We start from the raw sequence: 25466 nt of genomic DNA, 5'->3' as shown, positions 1-25466 counted from the left end.
TTTTATTAAATTCATATTCTCTCTCTTCCACTTCTCCCCACTACTTTTGCTTTTTACAATTTATTCTTCCACCTACCCCACTACCTTCATATTTTATTACTTTCTCTAATTTCTCCTAAAACCCCGCGCATGGAGAAATAGAGCAAGTATTTAAAAATGAGGAATATTTAATTAATTTCTCTCGCCTAATGAACCCACCATAACTCATATGTTATCAATTATATATTCTCTCTTCTCCCATTCTCTCCACTACTTTTGCTTTTTACAATTTTTAATTCTTCTACATACCCCACTACTTCACTATTTTATTACTTTCTCCAATTATTTCTTCTAAAACACCACGCATGGAGAAATAGAGCAGGTATTTAAAAGCGGTGGGAGTATGTGGACCAACTTCATATGATCATTCAAGCCTTATACTAGCATCCAAGATTGGTTTGATTCATTTAATTACCAGTAAAAGTCCTTGATCTTACCTCATACTAGAGGTGCGCATATGGGTCGTGCTGGCCCGCAGGCAGCACGAGTATGGTTTAGTGGTGGCATGGCCCGACACGAGCCCGCCAGCGGCACGGTACGACACGGTAATCAAGGAGTGGGTCGTGGGCCGTAGCCATGAACACAATTTTGAAAAATCTGCACGAGCATGGCATAGGCATGGTAATTTGGTCGGCCAGCATGGCACGCGGCATGCCACGACCTATGCAAACGGCTATATTTCGTTGATTTCAATAGCCATAAAACGGCTATAATAAAGAAAGTAAAAGAGCTATAATAATAAAAATAAGAATAATAAAAACAACAATAATATATAATAATACAAAAACATAAACATAAATTAATAAAATTATTTAAATATACTCATTTTAAAAGTTGTTTAAAAAATATATATCGTTTTTTTTATAAAAAAAATAAAAATTCTAGGCAGCCCACCGCCCGGCCCGACACGACACGCCACGCTAGACACGTGGGCATTGCCGTGGGCTGGGGTGTGCCAAATGGTGGCTCGGCACGGCGACACGCTACCCACCTCTACTTCATACTATAGAATTTGTGAATATTGCAAACTCCAAATTGTTGCAATATATAATTAAAATAACAAGACGTACTAAAACTAAGGCTTGTCCACTTCAACTTATAGAAAAAAATCTATACAATTCGGATTTGATATATTTACACATGAGGAAAAAAAACACTTGAAAATCAATAGAAGCTAGATTTTATAATTGCAAGATTTGCAACTGAAATCACACGATAAAACGGGGCTAAAGAAACAGCATATGAAAGACAAATAATAAAGCTTTAGTTCTCTGTCATTGAGAAAAACATCAAGGTTTGTTTGCTGCTAGAAATTAAACATAAACTTACTATGGATGTTGAAACACATCACTCAAATTTGCTAATATACAGTGCTAAAATAACTTTTCGCAACATTACCACACAATTTGCAAGATTGGCTTATTGTTATCAAAAACAAATCTTGGTGGCTTAAACTGATTAACAGCAGTTCCCATACTCAAGCAATGCAGCAACACCTTATTGAAGGTCCCCTTCTTTAGAATCCGAAGCTCGAGCGGTCCAATCGATCCCACCTTGCGCGAGCTAACATACCCTGCATCAGCAAAAGATTTGTCCAAGCAGTTGCAACACTCCTTCAACACATTTTCATCAGGTTCACCACTTAGCTCCCAGAATATCACATAGTGGCCTACTTCTTTGGTTAAATCCACATGACTGGTGAAATCTATCAGTTCTACCTTTTCTGCAGCCAATAACTTGCTAGCTTCTTCTACCGCGAGTTGTAGATCATTCTCTGTGTTCTTGTCTATGTTGATGCTCAGCATAAGGTTCTGACGACATATCAATTTCAGCTCTGGAGTTGAGTTGTGGAGTCCCATTACCTTCACAACATCTCCTAGCCTGTAACGATATAAGCCTGCAAGGCTGCAATAATAATATAGCATTGAATATTATTCAAGTATATATAATACAGAGAGTGAGGGATAGCTCGATCAAGTGGTCAGAGCTATTCTCCTGGTTCCAGGAGATCTTAAAATCGATTCTAGTACGAGTATTATGAACTGATGTAGACGAACTTCAGTAATCATACCTGCAAAATTGGTGAGGATGATTTCATATTCTTCACCAAGTTTAACCTCAGCAAGTCCTATTGGTTTTGGTTCAGCACCACCATTCCTAGACTCGTTCAAAGGAATGAACTCGAAGTATCCAATGTTTGGAAGAACAGCAAAGGTGGCCTCTTCAGGAGGTGATGTTGGGTTGACATTTGCTGCAATCCAGCCTTCAGAAGCTCCATAATCAGCGCAGACCAAAGGCAACCACCCGGCATACCGCCTTAATTGTTTAACGTAAGGCTCCATAGCCCCTGTCATTATCCCTAAAACATACTTAGCATTCGGGAAAAGCTCTGGTATAAGGCCATACCAATTGGTTAAACCCGAGCATTTGTCGTAGATCATGTTAGCCAACTTTGGGTTAGGCTTGAGAATTTTGGACATAGCAGCACGAGTGCTAGGGTCAGTGACTCTCTCGTCTAAGATTCCAAATCGGATATCAGAGCAGGTTCAAATGTTTGAAATGCTTGAACGATGCTATGAGCAAATGAAGAAGAAATTATTTGGACCTGGTCGTAGTGCAATAAGCCACACAGAAGATGGCAGTACAATGATTGATGAAAATCAGACCCGAAAATGACTTTATCAGGGCTGCAACTTTGGGATCGTATACATTTGGTTAACTCTTTGTATTTTGGGTGGCGGAAAACATGTGTTGTTGCAGTTCCAGCAATAAGCCCTCCTTCAGTTACAAACGGTTTGCTACTGTAAACAAATGCCAATGCTTTTCCATTTGTTAAGGGAAACTCTCTGCAAGCAACACATACAACAATTGATGAGGAAGTAATTAAATGTCGTAACACTCCAATTTTACCTATGTCGCGTACTTGACACTTCAATGTTGCTATAAATAATTACTTGTGGTAGTCATTTTAAGGATGACTAGCTAGTGTAGAATTTTCACTCAATGAAAAGATGATAAATAATTATTTACCTGTTTCGGTGCGAAAGAAGTATACCACATTTGCATGGTGGTATCAAAGACTTTATCATTGAAAGGCAAAAACTTGAGCTTCCCTTGAGTTGTTCCAGAGCTATATATGAAAATAAACCAACCAAACATTATACAAACCACAAACCAACAATAAATTTAATGATATCCTTTCAATTATATATATATATATATATATATATATATATATATATATATATATATATATATATATATATATATATATATATATATATATATATATATATATATATATATATATTTTAAAACAAGTCCATCAAATTAAAATTGGACATTCAAGTTATTAGCTAGAACAGATCCTGGCCTTGACATAAATGAGTCACTTAAAATATACTTGTACAAACTACAAAGTACTCCATCCCATAATATCTAACAATATTGCACACATTTTTTATTTTTTTTTTAAAGGGAGTAATATTGCACACATATCAATGCACTAATTTGACTTTATTTTATACAATTAAATATAAATGAAAAAATATTTTAAATATCTATATTAATACCTATCTAACACCATAATTTATAATAAAATATATTTTTATTATGTTACTAAAAAATTATGGTCAAAACCAATAGATAAATAGTGAAAAAAATTCTAATGTCTCAGATATTTTGGGACGAAAGGAGTAACATAACAAGGAAAATGAAAAATTAACACTGTGTTTGGATAAAGAAAGGAGAAGGAAGAGAAGGGGGAGGGAGGAGAAGAGGAGGGGAGGGAGGAAAGGTGAATTTTCCTTCTAAATCTCTCCATTGATGGAGGGATCAATTTCTTACACTTTAAGCCCTCCATTTCTTTCCCCTCTAATTCCGTTCCTTCCTCATTTGTTATCCAAATGAAAGATATCTCATCTCTCCATTTCTCTTCTTTTCCTTTCCCTCCATTTCCTTCAATCCAAACACACCATAAGTGTACCTCAAAGAAAAGGATGGGATAGGTTTGCCAGTAGTAATAGGAGAAGAATCTCCATTCATAATGTTCTGAATATAAGGTTCTATAACCTCATGAGTTATAAGAGGAACACATTGCTTGAAACTCTCTGAGTCTGTTCTTCCATTAAGTCCTACGTTTAGCAAGTACTCGGCCGTGGCGTTTTCTTCTAGTATCTTCCTTAGCGTTTCTTCCTGTACTTTTCCTGCATTCCTGCTCATTTCTTCAAACTTCTTGATCACATTCTCTGGGTCAAATTCTTCCTTTGTTTCGTCCTTCAAATATTATTCAACAATAGATAAGCAGGAAAAAAGTCGAAGGCTATTTTGAAGTATCTATATAAATACCGTATAATATGTAGAGTATTTCCAATTAATAAAGGATTGCATTTAAAAAAATAGTTATTATTAAAAAGATCTTGCTAACAAGTATATCACGGGTGTTAGATAAGGATATTGCTAACAAGTCCAAATTACCATCATATAAAAAGTAAAAACAAAAAACAAATCATGTACTATAGTAAACTTGTAGTTTAGTCAACTTATTTCCATAGTCAATATGACATTTTTGTTTAAAAACAACAAATGTGAGGTCCATATTTAATGAAATGTTGTTGATTTTTTTTTTTTTCGGCCCAATGGTTTCTAGTCACCAGTGATAGACCCATTTCCTGTTGTGTGCATATTTGAATCAAATTATACTCATTTCCTGTTGTGTGCATATTTGAATGTCAAATAAAATAGATTGAGTACGATTTTATACGTAAATTTCTCTATGACTTAATGATGTATATTAAAATAAATATTCAACCTTTGAATTGAGAATTTTGGATATATAGACTTTACACAATTGGAACAAAAGATCCTCGTTATATTCCTAAATTCTAATAAACATGTGAGGATGCATGGTTAAAACTATGTAAATACTTATTTTGAATGAGCAAGAAAAAAAATCGTTTTGGTGGGACGAAGGGATTACCTTATAAGCAAAATTGTCTTGATAGTTTGACATGATTAAATCATAAAGCAGTTATTGCCTTCAAAGATTAAACATAATGGTTTTTCGAATTGTGCATATATCTTACAAAATGCTCGAACTAGTAGAGGATTTTTAAGAGAGTAGAGAAATAGAAGAGGAACGGTATTATGTATATTCTATACCTTAAAATACCTCTTTTATAAGCATACGAAAACGGGGAAGTTGAAAGATGAGGGGTAGAAAATCGTGCAACAATTACAAACTATCAATGGAGAAAACGTGAATTGAAAAGGGGGCAGAAAGCATGCAATTTTTCGAAATTATCAATGAAAATAATGTGAATTGAAGGGGAGAAATTAATTTGACTACAGTTACAAAATTGAAAAATTATGTGAATTGAAGCAGGGTAAAACTCGTTTAATATATTATGGTTTGAAAACTATCAATGAAAAATAATAAATATAATTTGAAGGGGGTGGAGTGGATATACCCATTTAAAGGCTAATACTGAAAAATAATGTGTATTGAAGCATGGCTGAAACTCATTTAATGGTTAGAAAATTGTCATATGAAAAATCATGTGATGAAGAACGGGGAAAACTCTTTTAATGGTCCTTATACTTTTATAATAATGTGAATTGAAGCAGGATGAACCTCGTTTAATGATTAGAAAACTATCATATGAAAAATCATGTGATGAAGAAAGGGAAAACTCATTTAATGGTCCCAATACTTTATAATAATGTGAATTGAAGTAGAATAAAATCCGTTTAATAGTTACAAAACTGTCAATGAAAATAATGTGATTTGATCAAGGGGAGAAAAAAATGTGAATTGTTTACAAAACTAGTTCAGTAATCACAGACATAATATTTTTTTTTTCTAACATAAATTACAGACATAATTGTAAGCCCAAATCAGGTGGATAGGATAAAAAAATGCTAAAAACTTGTGCAATAATAACAGACATGATTACAAGCCCAAAATTTGTGCAATAATTATAGACATGAATACATGATTCTCACAAACTTATGAGGCTAATGATGTAGCATGTAAAGATGCAATGTGGCAAGAAAGTGAAAGTAAATAAATAAAAATAAAACGGAGGGAATTATATAAATATTTTATTTAATTTTCATAAATTTAAAATCATTGATCTGAATCTTCGTTTAGATAATCAAAAGTAGTAAAAGAATGTTTAGTGAAGTGTAAGGCATTTGTTCATGGCTTGTTGAATGACAACCTCTCTTTCTTGTTATTCCTCTCCTTATTCTGTCCTATTGCTGCTTTCAGTAAATGTATTGATCAAAGCAAAAATAGTTTGAAAACTTCTATCAATAACTAACTGTTTTATTTTTTTGCGATTCAAACTTATGATTATATTACACATTAATACAAATATAAAGATATCTCATTTAAAAATCTTTTTGTTTTAAGGACTAGTGTAAAAATAAATTCAAAGTGAATCATATCTAGAGACCAAATATAATCAATTGAATTAACATAATTGTAGTTAATCTGTGCTAATGTGCTATACTACTATCGATGGGTCTATCAATTAAGACAAGTGTAAATGAGAATTTGATCTCATGTCTTGAGAAGCTTTCAAACTCTAATAAGACTATTTTTACAAGTAGTCACTAAATTAATTACCAAGCAAGGCTACACTACTTGCTTAGGGAATCCTCTAACCTTGAGGTCAGGGGATTGTACTTTCGGCAAGGTCATTGTGAAGGTTGAGGTTCACCAATGATCATATTTTATATAATATATACGGCTCTTTAATGAGAATATTTGACAAGTATCTACACCCTAACAGTCATATACACCACTACAAGCTATTTGAAAAAAATTTCTACCATTCTCAAATTAATTGGAATAAAATAAAAGATACTCCGTATGTTACGTTCCTCAAGAAGTACATTTAGGACAATATAGAATAAAACTTTAAATCAAGCAAATGAGAAATCATACCTTATAAGCGAAATTTCCCTGATAGTCTGACATGATGCAACCAAAAAGCAAAAAGTGTGTCCAAAGAATTAAACACAATACAACGATGTTTTGAATTGCACTCTCAAAGTAAAAAGTGATCGAAACCCTAATAATTTAAGCAAGAAACATTAGGAGGAATAGTTTTGTGTATTTTAATTTCCACACTCTAATCAACACTGTATTTATATGCATCCAAGGGATTAAATTTTAGTTGATCGTCAATTATTGATTTGTGGTAAAAGATAAATTCAAATTAAACAACATAAGACCTAAAACAATTGATTTTGAACCCTAAGTGAAAAAAGAAGGGATGATATTGTTAAGTTTTATACTTTGTATTCTATAGTGACCTTCACACAAGTGTATTTTTTTAAATATACCATTCATAAAGGAGAGGTGGATGAGATTTGAACTCATGACATTATTGTCTTATACTAGTCATTTACAGAGATAATAATCCAATTTGCTACTTTGATTAGCATAATTTACATTACCAATTTTTTTTTCAATAATTTATAATACCAAAAATCTTACTAATAATTTACATTACCAATAATAAAATTCCCAATAATTTTTATTACCAAAAATCTTCCTAATAATTTACATTACCAATAAAATTGTCAATAATTTTTATTACCAAAAATCTTCCCAATAATTTATATCACCAATAAAATTCCCAATAATTTATATTAGTAACAAATTAAAAAGAGTCCACTTTGATAGATAGTTCACCTCATCACTTGACCTACATTAAATGTCATTAATGATCTTCCAATTGAATCTAGCCAAAAAGGAAATATATACACCAATTATATCCATGTACAATACTCCATACAAATTTACAAATGATGAAAATAAAAATCAATTAGTGAATAAAGTCATCCAATTTAATTAGTTGGTAAAATATTGAGGGGCTGTTTGGTTTACATAAGGTAAAAGGAATGAAATGAATAAAGGGAAAGAAAGAGAATGGAATGAAAAGCGGTCATTCCAAGTACAATGTTGTTTGTTTTACAAAAAACAGAAGGAAACAAACCGCCACACCACCATCATATATAGAACCACCTATTTTCTTCACTTTGAAACCTTTTCAAGCCACCCCACCACCCAGCCTCACTCGTCGACCCTTGCCGTACATCCCCCACCCTTCCCCGCCCATCCTCTCTCCCCAGAAAGCACTCCCCCTCCCCTGAAAACATTCACCCACCCGCGAAAACCCCTAGAAACCCCTTCCCCTCCTTGTAAAACCGCCGGCCGAGAAAATTTAAAATCAATAAAACTTGGTTTTATTTTTTACCATGAGAAAAAACTCTTGAGAATTAATGTAAGCAAGTCAACAACTTAGTGCGAAAAGCGAAACTAGTGATGACATATATTTAACATTAAGGCTTTTTTTTTTTTTGAATCGACATTAAGTTTTATTTTGTTATTATAAAAATGAGCATAAATAAATTGTTATTAGAATACTATAATTCGTTTTTTAGTAGACAGTTAAAATTAATATTGTACTTTCCTATAAATTAAGTAAAATCCGTACATTGCAAGGGACATTAATCAGTTTTAAATAAAAGCAACAGAAATCACGCAATAAAATGGGGCTATAATGAAAGATAAACAACAAAATTTTCGTTCTGTGATTGAGAAAAAACATTAAGCAAAGTTTGCTAGAAACATACACTTACTATGGATGATGAAACACATAACATCACTCTTAACTTTACTAATATGCAGTGCTAAAGTAACTTTTAGCAACATTATCACACACAATTTCAAAGAGGGGCTTGTTGTTAGACCCAACATATCTTGGTGTCTTAAACTGGTTAGGAGTATTTCCCATGTTCAAGCAATGCAACAGTATCTTATTGAAGGTTCCCTTCCTCACAATCCGAAGCTCAAGTGGTCCAATCATTCGAGCCTTACGCGAACTCACATACCCTGCATCAACAAATGATAGGTCCAAGCAGTTGCAGCATTCCTTCAAAACATTTTCATCAGGTTCACCACTTAGCTCCCAGAATATCACATAGTGACCTGGCCTACTTTTTTGGTTAAATCGACGTTGCTGGTGAAATCAATCAGGTCTACCTTTTCTGCTACCAACAACTTGCTTGCTGCTTCTACGGCCACCTGTAGATCCTTCTCAGTGTTCTTGTCGATGTTGATGCAGAGCATGAGGTTCTGACGACATACATACTTCAGCTCCGGAGTTGAGTTATGGAAGCCTGCTACCTTGACAGTATCTCCTAGTCTGTAACGATATAAACCTGAAATAATAATAGGGAACGAAATTGATGTTAACACTACAAGAAGTTGATTTTGACTAGACAAAATTTAAATTATACGGAGTAATTATTAAATCAATTACAAAGATTAAACATACCTGCAAAGTTGGTGAGGGTGATTTCATATTCTTCACCAAGTTTAACATCAGCAAGTCCAACAGGTTTTGGTTCAGCACCTTCATTCAAAGGAATAAACTCGTAGTACCCTATGTTCGGAATAACAACAAAGGTGGCCTCTTCAGGAGGTGATCTTGGGTTGATATTCGCCCCAATCCATCCTTCAGAAGCCGCGTAATCAGCACAAACCAAAGGTACTCCCCCAGCATACCGCCTTAATTGTTTAAGGTAAGGCTCCATAGTGCCAGTCATTATCCCATAAACATACTTAACATTCGGGAAAAGCTCTGGTATAAGGCCATACCATTTGCTTAAACCCGAGCATTTTTCAATTATCATGTCAGCCAACTCAGGGTTAGGCTTAAGCAGTTTGCACATAGCAGCACGAGTATTTGGGTCAGTCACTCTGTCATTCAAGGTTCCAAATCGGATATCAGAGCAAAGATCTTCCCAAACTTGTTCGAATGTTTCAAAAGCTTGAACAATGCTATGAGCAAATGTTGAGTAAATGCTTTCGATCTCGTTGTAGCTCAATAAGCCACACAGCAGATGACAGTATAATGATTCATTGAAAACAGATCCGAAAATGACTTCATCAGGGCTGCAACTTTGTGAACGAATGTTCTTCAGTAAATCTTTGTATCCGCGGTGCCGGCATACATTTGTTGCAGCAGGAACGCCTCCTTCAGTTAAGAACGGTTTGCTACTGTAAAGGAGCATCAGTGCTTTTCCATTTTTTATAGGAAACTCTCTGCAACCAAACAAAGTGTACAACAATTTAGTCTCTATAAGTAATATGTAACACTCCAATTTTATTCATTTTGCTTTAGTAAAGTATTACTTGTTTCGACTTCTTAAGGATAGACTTGGTTATTGGACAGGGTAAATCAATGAGTAAAGGAATTGGGTCAAAATTAAAGAGTTCTTTTTTTGGACAAGTTGGGGCTTTCCTTCAAAAAAAAAAAAAAAAAAAAAAAAAAAGAAAATGAAAATTAATATAAGTAATTAACATCAAAAATTTTAGTTCAGTTCAGTAAATTTCAGTCCAAAATAACGGGACCTTACCTGTTTCGATAAGCAAAAGTAGTAAGAAAGACTTGGGTAGTATTATCAAAGAGTTGATCATTAAAAGGTATAAACTTGCGTTTCCCCTGAGTAGTTCCAGAGCTATGAAAAAAAAACAAAAAAACATCATAAAATCCGGTAACAAAGATGCATTAAAAGAATTTTCAAAGGAACAAAATTAATTACCTGACAGAAAAGGAGGAAAAGGGTTTTCCAGTAAGAATAGGAGTTGTTTCACCTTTGATGATCCTTTGAATATAAGGTTCCAAATCCTTGTGAGTTACAACAGGAACACATTGCTTAAAACTCTCCTCATCTGTTCTTCCATTAAGGCCTACTTCTAGCAAGTACTCGGCCGAGGCGTTTTCTTCTAGTATCTTCCTTAGTGTTTCCGCTTGTATTTTCCCTGCATTCCTGCTTAATTCTTCAAACTCCTTTATCATTTTCTCAGGGTCAAATTCTTCATTTCCTGCATTCTTGTTTAATTCTTCATTTTCTTTCAATATTTCCACACCACCTTCCTACATTATATTAAAAGCAAGTCAAATAAATCATTTTAAGCTAGTTTCAGTCATCGAGTTAACTGTTCTAAACAAAAAAGTGAATAATTTCTGAAAGAAGGTACAAAGAAACAAATAACAATACAAAGAAGTAGTATTTAGCTGGCTCATTATGGAGAGTGATAACTTATGTAGACGGGGTTTTATCTTAGTTACCACTTTCAAGACTTTTTTACTAGTCAATAATTCCAAATCTAGTGCTGTATTTAAGTATTTTGGGTATTAATTACAAAAAAAATATATAGGTGTTGCTTAAAATAAAAGGTTGTAGTTTAATCAAATTTTTTTGAAAAGATTGTAGTTTAGTCAACTTATTTACCTATTCAGTATGACATTTTCGTTATAAAAAAAATAACAAATATGAGGTCCACAATAATGAAATATCGTTGACTTAATTACATGTTTGCCACAATAAATTGATTTTTTTTTTTTTTAAGATTCGGTCTTACAAAAATAGATATCGGAGAATTTATATACAAAAGCAAAATGGTTTTTTTTTTAGAAAATTAAAATCAATAAATGGAATCTTCTCTCTTGTTTTATTTTGTTTTATTTTTTTTATTTTTTATTTTGTTTCCAACAAAGGAAAAAAAAAACCTTTAGTATACGACAGGTATACACTTTTGAATTGAGATGTTTGGATAGAATTAATACAGTTGGAACAAAAAATCTTGTATATATGTCATATTCTTAAATATGTGAGGTATGGTTTGGACAATGTAAAAACTTGTTTTGAATGAGCAAAATTGACTTGTTTGTTATGAGTCTTAGCTTGATGGAACGAAGGAAGTACCTTATAAGCAAAATTAACTTGATTGTTTGACATCATTGAATTATAAAAGCAGCTATTACCTCCAAAGATTTAACAAATGATTTACCGAATTGTGCACTTATGTAAAAGAAAATGAGCTAGTAGAGATTATTTAAGAGAGTAGAAGAAGAACAATTTTGTGTATTTTTCGTACTCTAAACCACACTCGTAATTCATTTATAAGCATAGGAAAACGGGGAAAGTAAGTGATGAGAGATAGAAAATTGTGCAACGATTATAAACTATCAATGAAAAAAGGTGAATTGAAAAGGGGGTGTAAAGCATGCAATTTTTATAAAACTATCAACGAACATAATGTGAAATTATATGAATTGAAGCATGGGTACATTAAACATAATTTTTCAGCATTGTAGCCATTAAATGTTCGTTGATAGTTTTATAATTTTTCAGCATTGTAGCCATTAAATGAGTTTTTCAGCATAATTTCACAAAAAGTCATTTAATGGCTACAATGCTAAAAAATTATATGAATTGAAGCATGGGTTAAACTCGTGTGAAAGTCAAACTTATGAAAAATCATGTAATGAAGCTAGAGGGGGGAAAACACTTTTGGTGGTCCCCAAACTTTATAATGTGAATTGAAGCAGGGTGAAACTTGTTTGATTGTGAAAAAAACTATCATATGAAAAATCATGTGTTGAAAAGGAAGAAAACTAATTTAATGGTCAAAAAACTTTATTATAATGTGAAATGATGCATGGGAAAACTCGTTTAATGGCTACAAAACTATCAATGAAAACTTCACCCAAAAATAAAATAAAAAATAAAATAAAATAACTATCAATGAAATATATATGTGATTTGATGAAGATGGAGAAAAAAAAAATGTGAGTCTTTTACAAAACTAGTTCAATAATTGCAGACATAACTGCAAGCCCAAACAAAAATTGGATTAACAGGACCAAAAATGTTAAGAGCTTGTGCAATAATTACAGACTTGATTGCAAGCCCAAAACATGTGCAATAAGACATGCTTGCAAGCCCAAAATTTGTGCAATAATTATAGACTAGTATAAGTGAGAATTTGATCTCATGTGATCAAAAGCATTCAAACTTGACTCTTTTTTAGTTGGTTAGGGAATCCAAAAAGTCAAAAACATTGAGGTCATGCGATTGTACTAGGGCAAGGATCATTGATCCCAATTGTGAGGGTTGAAATTCAATAATGATCATTTTTTTTTTTTTTTGATAATATATGGCTCGATTTTTAAGGAGGGTATTCAACAAGCATTTACACTCTAATAATGTTATTTACCATTGCAAAATATATGAGGTACAATTAGGACTATTAAAAAAATATTTTGAATCAACCAAATAAAATATCAAATTTAATATTAGTGAAATAAAGGGAGTACCTTGCAAGCAAAATTGTCCAGATAGTCTGACATGATACAATATAAATGACAATGATGCTTTAAATTGCGCACTCAAAACAAACAGCGACTGAAGCTCAAACAATTAAAAAATATTAAGAGAGGAGAGAAAATAGGAGGAATATTTTTGTGTATGTTCTACACTCTAATTAATTATTTATTTATAAGCATGTTAAGGATGGATTAAGTTTTACCTAAAACTTCCCAATAATTTACATTACCAAAAATTTCCAATAATTTACAATACCAAAGATAGTTCACTTCAAGAAAAAGTCCACCTCATGATCACTCTACCCACATTAAATGTCATTAAAATTATTTACATTGCCAAAAAAATCATCCAATTGAATTCAGCCAAAAAGGAATAATATATACTTTCATCTGTCCCTTAATTAGATTCCTACTTCTAGCATTTATTCCTCACATAATAGAGAGAAATAAGAATCTAATTAAGGGACAGAGGAAGTACTATTATTATCCATGTATCAAATACGGAGTAATATTTTTGTTTCATAATAATTACAACAGTTTAATTAACACACATGTCAAAACATAATTTTGACCATTAAAATAGTTTCAATCTGAAAAAATAGGGCTAAAAGGGGAACATGGAAGACCAAATAATAAAACTTAGCTTCCATTCTATCATTGTGAAAAACATTATAATAAACAACATTTACTAAAAACATACACTGATGAATGATAATGATACACATTACTCTAATTTACTAATATGCAGTACTAAAATAACTTCCAACAACATTATTACACACAATTTGTAAGAGTGGCTTATTGTTAGACCCAACACATCTTGGTGTCTTAAACTGGTTAAGAGTATTCCCCATGCTCAAGCAATGCAACAGTATATTATAGAAGGTTCCCTTCTTCACAATCCGAAGCTCAAGTGGTCCAATCATTCCTACCTTGCGCGAACTCACATACCCTGCATCAGCAAAAGATCGGTCCAAGCAGTTGCAACACTCCTTCAACACATTTTCATCAGGCTCACCACTTAACTCCCAGAATATCACATAGTGGCCTACTTCTTTGGTTACATCTACATGGCTGGTGAAGTCAATCAGGTCTATCTTTTCGGCTATCAGTAACTTGCTTGCTTCTTCCACTGCGAGTTGTAGGTCTTTCTCCGTGTTCTTGTCAATGTTGATGCTTAGCATAAGGTTCTGACGGCATACGAATTTCAGCTCAGGAGTTGAGTTGTGGAACCCCATTACCTTGACAGCATCTCCTAGCCTGTAACGATATAAGCCTGCGAGTATAATAGGGACATTCAGCATTTTTTTAAGTATGTTATGAACTAATATCAACAATTTAGCTAGGAAGTTGAAGTTGATGTTGATTTGAAATTGACAGGAAAACAAACTTAGATTATTCATCAACCAATAAATAAATCATAAGCTTGGATCATGAATTGAAAGAACCAAAAAAAAAAAAAAAAAAAAAAGCAGAGCAAAAAAGTCAGAAATCACAGCTGGATAAGTATATTTTAGACAAGGTTTAAGGAATATTTTACTTCTTTCAAAGCATCTTTCCAAGAATCATATACTAATAATACTTTGCTTTCATAAATTATTTTGATCAACTTGTAGAAGCTTTTGATGGGCTATACATTATTATGTTAGGCTTCTTTGGGATAATAAAGTCTCCACTAAAGATATGACTGCACTCTTAACTGTTACTATCCTCTGCTGTAATGTGCAAGGCACTATGCTACACAAATCTTCGATCTCATTTTTTGTGTACCATCTGTGTTTCAATCCGCTATCTAGTTTATTGGTTGATAACAATCATATCATAGTCCTATGACCTACCAATCTAACAATTTTTAATTAAAATTCACATATACCTTAAAACGGACAAATTAAAATAAGTGACGTATATATGGTACACAAAAAAGTAAAACAAAAGAAGTTATTATGTGACGACAAGGGAAGAATGGAGCCCAGCAGACCATCGTGGCCCCATCTTCCCCTGACTGCACCACCCACAAAACACAACTAAGCAGGGGATCCTGAATAAGGATAGGAGGCTAATCAAAACTAGCAGGAAAATTTTAGGTAAAGTGAATTCAGACTATGATTCCACCAGTAGGCAACAACAACATGCTATTGGACAAAGACATCATCAGACTATGATATTCCCACATAAAGATGATTAAATTTGACAAATATACTATGGTCCATGAATATCAACTAGATCTAGAACCTAGATTAGATGTATGATACAAGGTTTTTATTATGTTTTGGAGTGACTAGTCCAATATATTCTCTAACCAAACGTAAGTGTCCAAGCGTATGTACTGTGTTTGAACATTATATATAACTTTGATCTCTATAGTGGAAATATGATTAGTGAGCATAACCCTTTTTTTACAGGCTGTTTGCTATTAGCCTATTATCTTCAAAATCAAAAAAATGCTAAATTCTAAATTTTGAGGGAATACAACAACAGAAATTGGTCCCAGGGTAACCAAATAACACGACGAGTCTATTTGTACAACTAGTTAGACAACTACTCGTAATGTCTAATGGCCATAATGGGGGATGACACGTGGTCATGTACGGTCTTTATTAAGTAACTAGTCGGATTTGAATAAAACATGTAGCATTAATATCGATTTGTAGACCATAATAAAAAATAATTACAAGGATTATCATACCTGCAAAGTTGGTGAGGATGATTTCATATTCTTCGCCGAGTTTAACCTCAGTTAGTCCTACAGGCTTTGGTTCAGCACCACCATTCCTAGTCTCTTTCAAAGGAATGAACTCAAAGTACCCTATGTTCGGAATAACAGCAAAGGTGGCCTCTTCAGGAGGTGATCTTGGGTTGACATTTGCTGCAATCCAGCCTTCTGAAGCCCCATAATCAGCACAGACCAAAGGCAACCACCCAGCATACCGCCTTAATTGTTTAACGTAAGGCTCCATAGAGCCTGTCATTATCCCATAAACATACTTAGCATTTGGGAAAAGCTCTGGTATAAGGCCATACCATTTGCTTAAACCCGAGCATTTTTCAATTATCATGTCAGCCAACTCAGGGTTAGGCTTTAGCAATTTGGACATAGCAGCACGAGTATTTGGGTCAGTTACTCTCTCATCCAAACTTCCAAATCGAATATCAAAGCAAAGATTCTCCCAAACTTGTTCAAATGTTTGAAATGCTTGAACAAGGCTATGAGCAAATGTAGATGAAATGATTTGGACATCGTTGTAGTTCAGTAAGCCACACAGGAGATGACAGTATAATGATTCATGAAAATCAGACCCGAAAATCACTTCATCAGGGCTGCAACTTTGGGATTGAATACCCTTCATTAACTCTCTATATTTCGGGTGGCGAAAAACATTCGTTGTTGCAGTTCCAGCAGGAAGGCCTCCTTCAGTAATGAACTGTCTGCTACTGTAAAGGAAAACCAATGCTTTTCCATTTTTTATAGGAAATTCTCTGCCAACAAAACAAGAGTGTACAACATTTGAGTCATCAAATATGTAAACCAATCCAATTATTCTCTAAACTGTTACGTTGATCCTTAATAATACTCGTGTCGGGCACTTGACACTCCCAAGTAGGTATGGAAAATCGATACTCCATAAAAAGTAAAGATTCTAAAAGAAATTAAATATCAAATCTAAAAAGTGAGCAGATACTTGACATAATCAAGCAAATGATACTCTAATCTCTAACTACTTTCTAAATTGCAACTCTATAGGTAGAAAAAAAAATATCTACCTGTTTCGGTACGCAAAAGAAGTATGATAGATTTGCATAGTATTATCAAAGAGCTGATCATTAAATGGTACAAATTTTCGCTTTCCTTGAGTCGTCCCAGAGCTGCAATAAATCAATCAACCATATGAATGAGCTAAGTATAGTACCTAGAAATTAAGGATCCCGACCTTAACAACAATGAGTCGAAAAACTTAAAATATAAAAACAACTAGACAACCATATGAATGAGCTGATTATAGTACCTACAAAGGATCCCGAACCTAACAACAATGGCTCAAAATATAAAAACAACTAGACAACCATATGAATAGAGAGGATCCCGACTCTAACAACATTGACTCGAAACACTTAAAATAAAAAAATAAAAAAAAAACAACTAGACAATCATATGAATGAGCTGAGTATAGTAAATTACCTCAAAGAAAGAGTTGGAATAGGTTTTCCAGTAAGAATAGGAGAAAAATCTCCATCCATAATTCTTTGAATAAAAGGTTCTAAATCCTTGTGAATTACAATAGGAACACATTGCTTAAAACTCTCTGAGTCTGTTCTTCCATCAAGGCCTACTTGTTGCAAATACTCGGCCGCCGCGTTTTCTCCTAGAATCTTCCTCAGTGTTTCCTCCTGTACTTTTCCTGCATTCTTGCTTAGTTCTTCAAACTCATTTATCACTTTCTCAAACTCAAATTCTTCAATTTTTTCCAACATTTTTACAACAACCTTAACTTCCTGCACAAAAATAGTAACCAATTTACATTAGTATTATTATTTATCTTTCTCTAATAATAATATGAAATCATTATAATTTGTAATAACAGAATAAAAGTTGGAGGGTTAAAAAGTGAATGAAGTCTTTCATAGTTTAGTCAACAAGTCAGCTGATGTTCATAGATAAAAAGTGAGTTATTAATTTTTCTAGAAAAATTATTCAGATTGATTTTGATTAAAAGGAATATAATTTATTATATTTTTTGGGTATTAATTACAAAAGATTAGGATGTTGCCCAAAATAAAATAAAAGGTGAAAAGATCAAAATCTAGAAAAGTTAAACAGCTCAAAAATAGTACTCGTATATTCTCAGGGGAATTTATTCACAAAGGTATAAATTTATAGAAATAAATGAAATTTGTTTTCAGAAATCCAAAATTAATCATACGAATCTTCCTCAGAGTTTGGACCTGAATCAGAAATCATTTAATCCCATAAATTAAAACATATAAGAATTAAAGTCAACAAAAGTAGTAATTACTACAATGAATTTTAACAGAGAAAAACAAAAAATAAATAAATAAATTACCTGAAAAATTAGCTGATAAACAGGGGAAGAAGTAGAAGAAGAAGAAGAGAAGAAATGGGGATATAATACTGTTTGGAAGCACAAAGAGTAAAAAGAAATAAAAAGGAAATTTAAATAAAGAGCTTTTTTATTTTTTTATATGTTTGTTTCAATCACTATCTTTATCTCTCTAAAAATATTTGGTTGAAGAGAGAGAAAATGGAAGAAAAGAAGTGATCAAATACCGGTGAAGGAGGAAGGTTCCTGGGTTTTGAGTTGGTTTGAGAAGTTCAATTTATAGTGTTGCAGTAATACTCTTACTTGTACTCCGTATTACTACGTTTTTTTTTTTTAAATGCATCTTGTTTCTCAACCATTCACCACCGTCCACCTTGCACACGTATTTCCTACCTTGTACAATACGAGTATTTCGTAAGGAATACTACTTCGTACTACCTCCGTTTCGTAATAGTTGCAAATTTGGAATATTTAATATCTCACAAATAATACCCCAAAGTTGCAAACTAATAAGAAACGAAGGTAGTATTTAATTTCATTTGGAAAATATTTGAAAAAACTTGTCATCAATTCCTAATCACTAATAAAGAAACCGATTTTCTAGTGGCTAATTTTTACATGAATTAACATTATGTTCAATCCATCTAATCTGATGGAAAAGATAACTAATTATTATAAATTATACGGACTTACAGAGTAATATATAATTAAACATATTAATATAATATACGGGGAATTATGATAATAAGGAAATTGTACATACCATTTTAAAATATATGAAAGAAGTTGTCTCCATTTCCATGTCACTGATAAAGGACCGGGTTTTCTAGTAGCTATTTTAAATTTTACTTGTATTAAGATTAAGTTATGGTTCAATTCGTCTAATCTGATGGGATAAAAATATACTATTACCTCCATTTCATATTATTTGCAACGTTTGACATAAAGTAAAGAGGAAAAATATCTAATCGTTGTAAATAATATAAAACGGAGGTAGTATTAAATATTATTTGTAAAGAACATTAAACACATGACACTTAATATGAAAAATAAGAATTTAGCCATTAATTCAATATGACATCAATATTACTGTGTAAATTTTACCACAAATCAAGACATATCTAGTTGCTTGGCCCTTTGAGGACCTTTTATTAGAGTTTATTTAGGAGATTTTACCTCTTTAGACTCTTCCTTTGTCATACAACTTAAATTATTTTCTCATGGATCATGCTTGTGTGCAATAAAAAGTGGTTTGTTTAGTCTCCAATAATCCATTTATTGGATCAACTAGTATACCAACATTTATGACTATTATATATATATTGGTAATATAACGTCCAATAATTATCATTATATTATAGTTTTAGCCGTAATTAAATTACATATATAATTTCATTGACCCTACTCTTGCAAACTCATTATACGGGGAGTATATGATATATGATCACTTTAATTTCCATTATATAATAATTCTTCACTATAATATGCATTTTTTTTTTTTTTTTGAGGCAATCACTATAATATGCATTTAGACATATAAGTAATAAACTAATAAGTGTAGACCACACCATCATTTCTATGTTTGGTAGCATCTTGATGAAAGAAATCACTATAAAGGTAAACTTAATATGAATTGTTGAATGGACATAAGCTGAATTATTTCTTGTAATGATGTGATTTATTTGAATGAAATAATCAAAATTGTCTTCATCCTTGTAAAAAAAAGAGAGAAAAAAAATATATAAAAATTCACACTTTCACAAATATAATGCAATTATATAAAAAGGGATAATCAGTTGCTCTCAAAGGTTAATTGTGACAAGCATTCCAAATCGCTTAGAATGAAGAGGCTGGATGAACTCACTCACGCATAATGCATGTTTTAACCCTAAAAACGATTTATCTACATATTTTTTAAAAAAAAAAAAAAAATTAAAGGTAAATTGTGCTAAGATTACTATACTAGTAACCAAAATATGTGAATAGTACTTGTGACTGCAGAATAGTTTTATTAGAACATAAACTATTAATTGTGCTTCGGCCCAAAATACTCCATATCGTGACTAACCAAAATATGTTCAACTAATTTCAAACAATATAAGGTCAAAAAAATTTAAAAGATTTTAAATTTTTTTTTTTCCCCAAAACATTTCATACACTGATTAGTTTATGTTAAAATAAAATTAGACAGGCATATTTTTCATTCTTGTTACGAAGCATGCATGAATCAATGAATGTTGATGTTGGATTGTTGGTGCTCAAAAAAGACAAAGTTGAAGTTAAATTAAAAGGTTGCATATTGACCGGTCACTTATGTCATGCAGTGAATTGAATTTGGGTATAGAATGTGGCCGTGTGGGCACAAGGCTGAAGGCATGTAGTGCATCTCCAACTGAAATTTACATTAAATAGTTAAAAAATATTTGCCCAATGATATTACTTCCACGCAAATCAAATCTCAAATTTAATTAGGTTTTCTGATTTTTGATTTTTTTTTTTTTTTTTTTTTCTATGGAACTACATCCGTACTAATAGATCTAATCTTATTTAATTTCGTCTTCAACATTTAATAAGGTTATGCAAAAACATATTGTGGGCTTAGGACAAATTTATGTTGAATGGATTTACGTATTCTTACATTGAAATTTAACAACATAAGTGACTAAAAAAACAATGATGCAGATGAAGTTTAGTTATTTAAATAATTAGTATTACATCCATTAAGAAATTTGTTATTGCGTATGAAGTATGATTTTTTTTTTCCCTAAATTATGTACTAATGCATGCAAAATGTCAATAATGTGTATCTAATCTTGATAATATATAATCACACGTCAAAAATTTACCAAATAAACTTGTTGACATTTAAATTATTTCTCTGAATCATCATATCACAATCTACGATAGCAAATAATGCCTGAAAATTAAAAAATTGATAGCATCTATTTTGGCTGCATTATATTTATTCCAATTTCACATTCATCGATTTTCCGTCGTTAAATAAAACTAAGCTGCTGTCCACGTCGATTGACTGGGGTATGAACAGTATGATGGACCCAGCCAGCTCAAGTTTGTGTAAGGATGATATTCAGTACAAGTAAATTATTTGTCTCAATGCTACAAAAAATTGGTCATATACTGTTTAATTTGTGACTCAATAATGTATTAATGTTACAGTAATATACCACTATTCGAATACTTTTCTAAATAAATTAAATATATTTTTGAAATATTACTATAATATCAGTCGTAATATTATTAGTTATATAAACGGGTTATTCAAATTCAAATCGATTGGGTACCACCTTATTAGACTATAATCAACTAAATTAGTTCACATATACATAAATTATTTAATCAAAACATACATTGATTGTATGCTCTAATCATCTAATGGTAGGAAGCAATACACCTACACTATCCTAATAATTTGGTCACATTTTTAGAGTTAGATTAAGCCACAGATTAAGAATTCCCATGCACCTTATAATCTTATAATACATTATTACCTGATGGTATACTATACGTGATACTTAAAGATATTGGCAGGGTTTTTGGTTAAGAGAATAATAGAAAGACTATGCTCTAAAGTTCTTTAAAATTTATAGAATGGTGGACCATTTTTTTTTTTCTTTTTTGAATAAATAGAAAGGTGGACTTGTTAATACATCAATAAATACAAAGTATATTACGTTTACGTTAATATCGCTGCATGCGTAACTGCCTAAGTTTAATGAAAGACCCCATAAAATATTGAGTCATTAAATACTTGTATGAAATATGTTGATCATATGAAACAAGTTACTTAATTGTAGCTTATGTCTCAACCATTGACATTTGAAACATTTTTTGTGGCTTAGCACATGACATACTATACGGAGCACATATTTAATATCCTACTCCCTCCTTAGGCTTTATCTTCAAATAATTGTCTATTGTGTAATACAAAGTCAGTCTATCTCCACAGGTCAATGTTTATTAACGGTAGAGGGGAAAGTAAAGAAATCCCTTTACTTTTAAGCAAATTACTTAGTGGGGGTCGAAGCTCGAAAGGTAAGTATCTAAAAAATTGGTATGCTACATATATTGGCCGGGGTACATGTGTACATTATGTACCTACTAGCTTAAGGTCCGTGCCATGCACGGTATGTAAGAAAATCAATTATATCCAACAACAAATAAAATTTGATAAAACATACAAATCAAATATATAGAAATTATAATGTCATAATCTATATTAATAGGCAAAGCAAAATATTATCTAAAAATGGATTTTTTAGGCTGCCCAAACCCAAGAATTTTTCAGGCAGGACTTGGTTTGATCAGGTCTAGTGGCCATATTAGTAAATAATTATTAATAAATGCATTTTTAATAAACATCAAAAATATAGCTATACACCTATACTATACTCTATAAATCCTTAATTTGTGATAATATGTACGTATAGTAGTAAATTTCATAAACAAAATTGTAATTAACTTAAATATATAGTTATATTAAATTGAAATTAAAATAAAATATTAGCTAGCTGAGGTATTTGAAAAAAAAAAAAAAAATTAAGTGATGTTCTAAAGTAATTTCTATAACATCTATTATATGAATCAATTTATCATTACTTTTTTGGCAAAATCTAATAATACTCCATTTAAAAGATAATTAAAATGGAGTTGAAATAATTATTTAGATAAATGTATATAGAATAATTATAAACACCAAATAAAAAAGGAATATATATTTGTCAAGATAATATAAAAGATTTGGAATGATATTATTATAGAATCAAATATTAACCCAAAAAAAAAATTAAAAAGGGAAGGAGAGTTTTGGAGGGAAAAAACAGCACCAGGATATGACACGTGTCTCTCTCGGTGTCTGTTTTAGTATTAAGAGTTATGATTGTACATCATTTGGGGTAATTTTTAACTAGTTTTGAGATAATATAAACCTACTTTAGGTAACTACAGCTTGATACTTTCTCCATTCCTCTTTCTTCTTTCCATCTAAAATCATTTATGAGACAAAAAATTTTAAAATAGGATAGATAAATAAATAAATAAAGGATTGGAGGCAGAGTAATTTTTATTGTAAATTAAGAGGTGATTTTTAAGGGAAAATTAAGTATTTAAAGAGTAGTATGGTTATATCTTGAAGTGATATTGTTAGGTAATTTTTATTTTTTTTAAAAAAAATTAATAATTTGTAATTTTTATATCGATATAACTTATAAGTATTCTAGGATAAATTTACATTCCATGAAAAATGTACCCATCTAATTTTATAGTTTGTCCCTAGAATTTCATCTAAACAACTCACATCTTCAACTTACACAAGTACACAACCCATGTGATGTTGGTTAATTTGCTATCAATCTCAATCTCAATCTCAATCTCAATATTTCTTCCTTTTCTCATATGAAGTGGGGATCGTCATTCACAATTTTTCTCGCTCAAATTATTGTTACTTCGACTTTTCAACTATGGAGTAATATTTCTTACGAACTTAAAAAGCCTATATGACCTGTTCTCTTCAGCTTAATTTCAGTTCAGTTTATTTCAGTTCAGCTTCTAATTTTCTCCTCTCATAAACAATTCATTTTAGCTCATCACTTCAGTTCAGCTCTAATCAGTTCAGTTCAGTTTAGTAAATCAGCACAGACCCTTAATCTATTTTTTAACATGTGTGTTCAAACGTAAAAGAACAATAATTCAAATTAATTATAGGGTGAATATTAATTACTTGAATTAGAAATTTGACACAAAATAAGATTCATAAATATCGATTCAGATATTGGCCTATTAGGTATACGTAGAGTTGTCCTAAATGAGCAAGTGTACAAAAGAAGACGTGCTCAAAGATAAAATGGTCAAAAAGGTAGGATGGCCTTTTTCCTATTAAACTGATTAATTAGTCACAAAAACACTAACTAAAGGTAGTAATTAGCTTGGAAGTTTATAGAAGTACAATTCTATCAATTAAGCTATCTCAATAAAATTGACAGATTTCCATCATAACTTGCAACTAATCTATTACATCAAACCACTATATTTATATTTTTGGGGGCTAACTTTAACTTCCACTTTCTTATAGTAATAATTAAAATCAAGATTAAAATTAAAATTAAAATATGACATCAGGCATTAAGATAAATATTATCCCATTATGACACTTTAGGCCTTAATGTAATGTTTATGTCCCCCACATTACCGTGTTTGTGAACGAGAGATCCAAGTATTTGAGCAAAGACAACGAAAACAAATTTTTTTTTTATATAAAAATAATAATAAAGTAAAACTTAGGATGGAGTTGACCAATTTCGAACTTAACACGTGAACTACTAAGATCTCATCAATTAAAGTCACTATTGGAAACTTGGTCACATTTCCCATTTGGATAGATGCAATTTGGGTTATTCTTTTCCTCCTCTTCCCTTCCATACCCTAATGAGATATTTAGAGTTGATCGAAAGTGACATTGCATATGTGGCATAATTTTTCGGGTCATGTTTCTTCTCTTTAAGTTATTATAGCTACAGTGTTTATCCACCTTAAATTTGATTTGACCTAATTAGATGTAACATGGGCATAAAATGAATTGAAATTTTTAGACGTAAATTACCTATGTTTAGTATTAAAAAACTTCCCTTAACGAGAAAATAATATTCTTTTTATATATATATTTTTATATCAGTAAGATATAGTCATTCAAACATTTTTAATTTATTAGTACCATAAAATAGTTGTTTAGTAGGTAGTCTTACTAGGCTATCGTATTCACAATGAACAAGTTTATATTGATAGCAATTTTTGTAGAACAAGTTGATAATGTAAGATTGTTGAGCTTTGTTTGTGAGTTGTGACTGTACTATTTCCATTGATCAATAATGGGTTAATTACAACAAGAACAAACATATAATAATAGTAAATTTATCTAAAATACAGTTAAAATACTCATTTACAAAACACATCAAAAACTAAAAAGAGATTATTTGGGGTATATTCCCTATTAAATAGCTATGTTTAACAGTCTAACTAGTGCATGTGATCGTGCGACTGTCAAAGGCTATAGATGCGGAGGTGGTACAAACTTTGGAGACAAAAAAATGGAAACAATGCCCATTTGGCCATTTCTCATACGGAGTAAGATATTAGTGAAGGTGAAAAAGAAACAACAATCAGT

At 31.6% G+C, this 25466-nt stretch overlaps 1 protein-coding gene and 2 pseudogenes across 2 annotated transcripts; all 3 read right to left on the bottom strand.

Annotated features, from left to right (window-relative positions):
• Positions 1-1399: 1399 nt before the first annotated feature.
• On the bottom strand, positions 1400-5224 carry LOC145585777 (jasmonoyl--L-amino acid synthetase JAR4-like; annotated as a pseudogene).
• Positions 5225-8732: 3508 nt separating this feature from the next.
• Positions 8733-11080, bottom strand: LOC145585776 (jasmonoyl--L-amino acid synthetase JAR4-like; annotated as a pseudogene). Its single transcript, XR_014100724.1, has 4 exons — positions 10663-11080; positions 10477-10578; positions 9393-10162; positions 8733-9276 (listed from the first exon to the last, which is right to left on the bottom strand). The product of XR_014100724.1 is annotated as a jasmonoyl--L-amino acid synthetase JAR4-like (transcript).
• A 2782-nt stretch (positions 11081-13862) lies between these two features.
• On the bottom strand, positions 13863-18546 carry LOC145586844 (jasmonoyl--L-amino acid synthetase JAR4-like). The gene is made up of 5 exons (XM_081643784.1): positions 18293-18546; positions 17410-17723; positions 16995-17096; positions 15919-16709; positions 13863-14508 (listed from the first exon to the last, which is right to left on the bottom strand). The coding sequence occupies exons 2-5, from the start codon at positions 17700-17702 to the stop codon at positions 13970-13972; spliced, it is 1725 nt and encodes a 574-aa protein (XP_081499910.1). The 5' UTR covers positions 17703-17723; positions 18293-18546; the 3' UTR covers positions 13863-13969.
• Positions 18547-25466: the final 6920 nt, after the last annotated feature.

This window comes from Chenopodium album, chromosome 16 (assembly GCF_948465745.1).
Source record: "Chenopodium album chromosome 16, dcCheAlbu1.1, whole genome shotgun sequence".
In the NCBI taxonomy this organism is placed as follows: domain Eukaryota; kingdom Viridiplantae; phylum Streptophyta; class Magnoliopsida; order Caryophyllales; family Amaranthaceae; genus Chenopodium; species Chenopodium album.
The sequence above is the reverse complement of the archived record's forward strand: the minus strand, read 5'-3'. Positions and strand labels throughout refer to the sequence as shown.

What these genes read in the sequence shown, in the direction of transcription:
- LOC145586844 (XM_081643784.1), bottom strand. Translation starts at nt 17,702, where the DNA reads ATGTTGGAAAAAATTGAAGAATTTGAGTTTGAGAAAGTGATAAATGAG. An exon ending in ATTCCAACTCTTTCTTTGAG is followed by an intron (nt 17,097 to 17,409) that starts GTAATTTACTAT and finishes GATTTATTGCAG; the next exon opens with CTCTGGGACGACTCAAGGAA. An exon ending in CATCCTCACCAACTTTGCAG is followed by an intron (nt 14,509 to 15,918) that starts GTATGATAATCC and finishes TTATACTCGCAG; the next exon opens with GCTTATATCGTTACAGGCTA.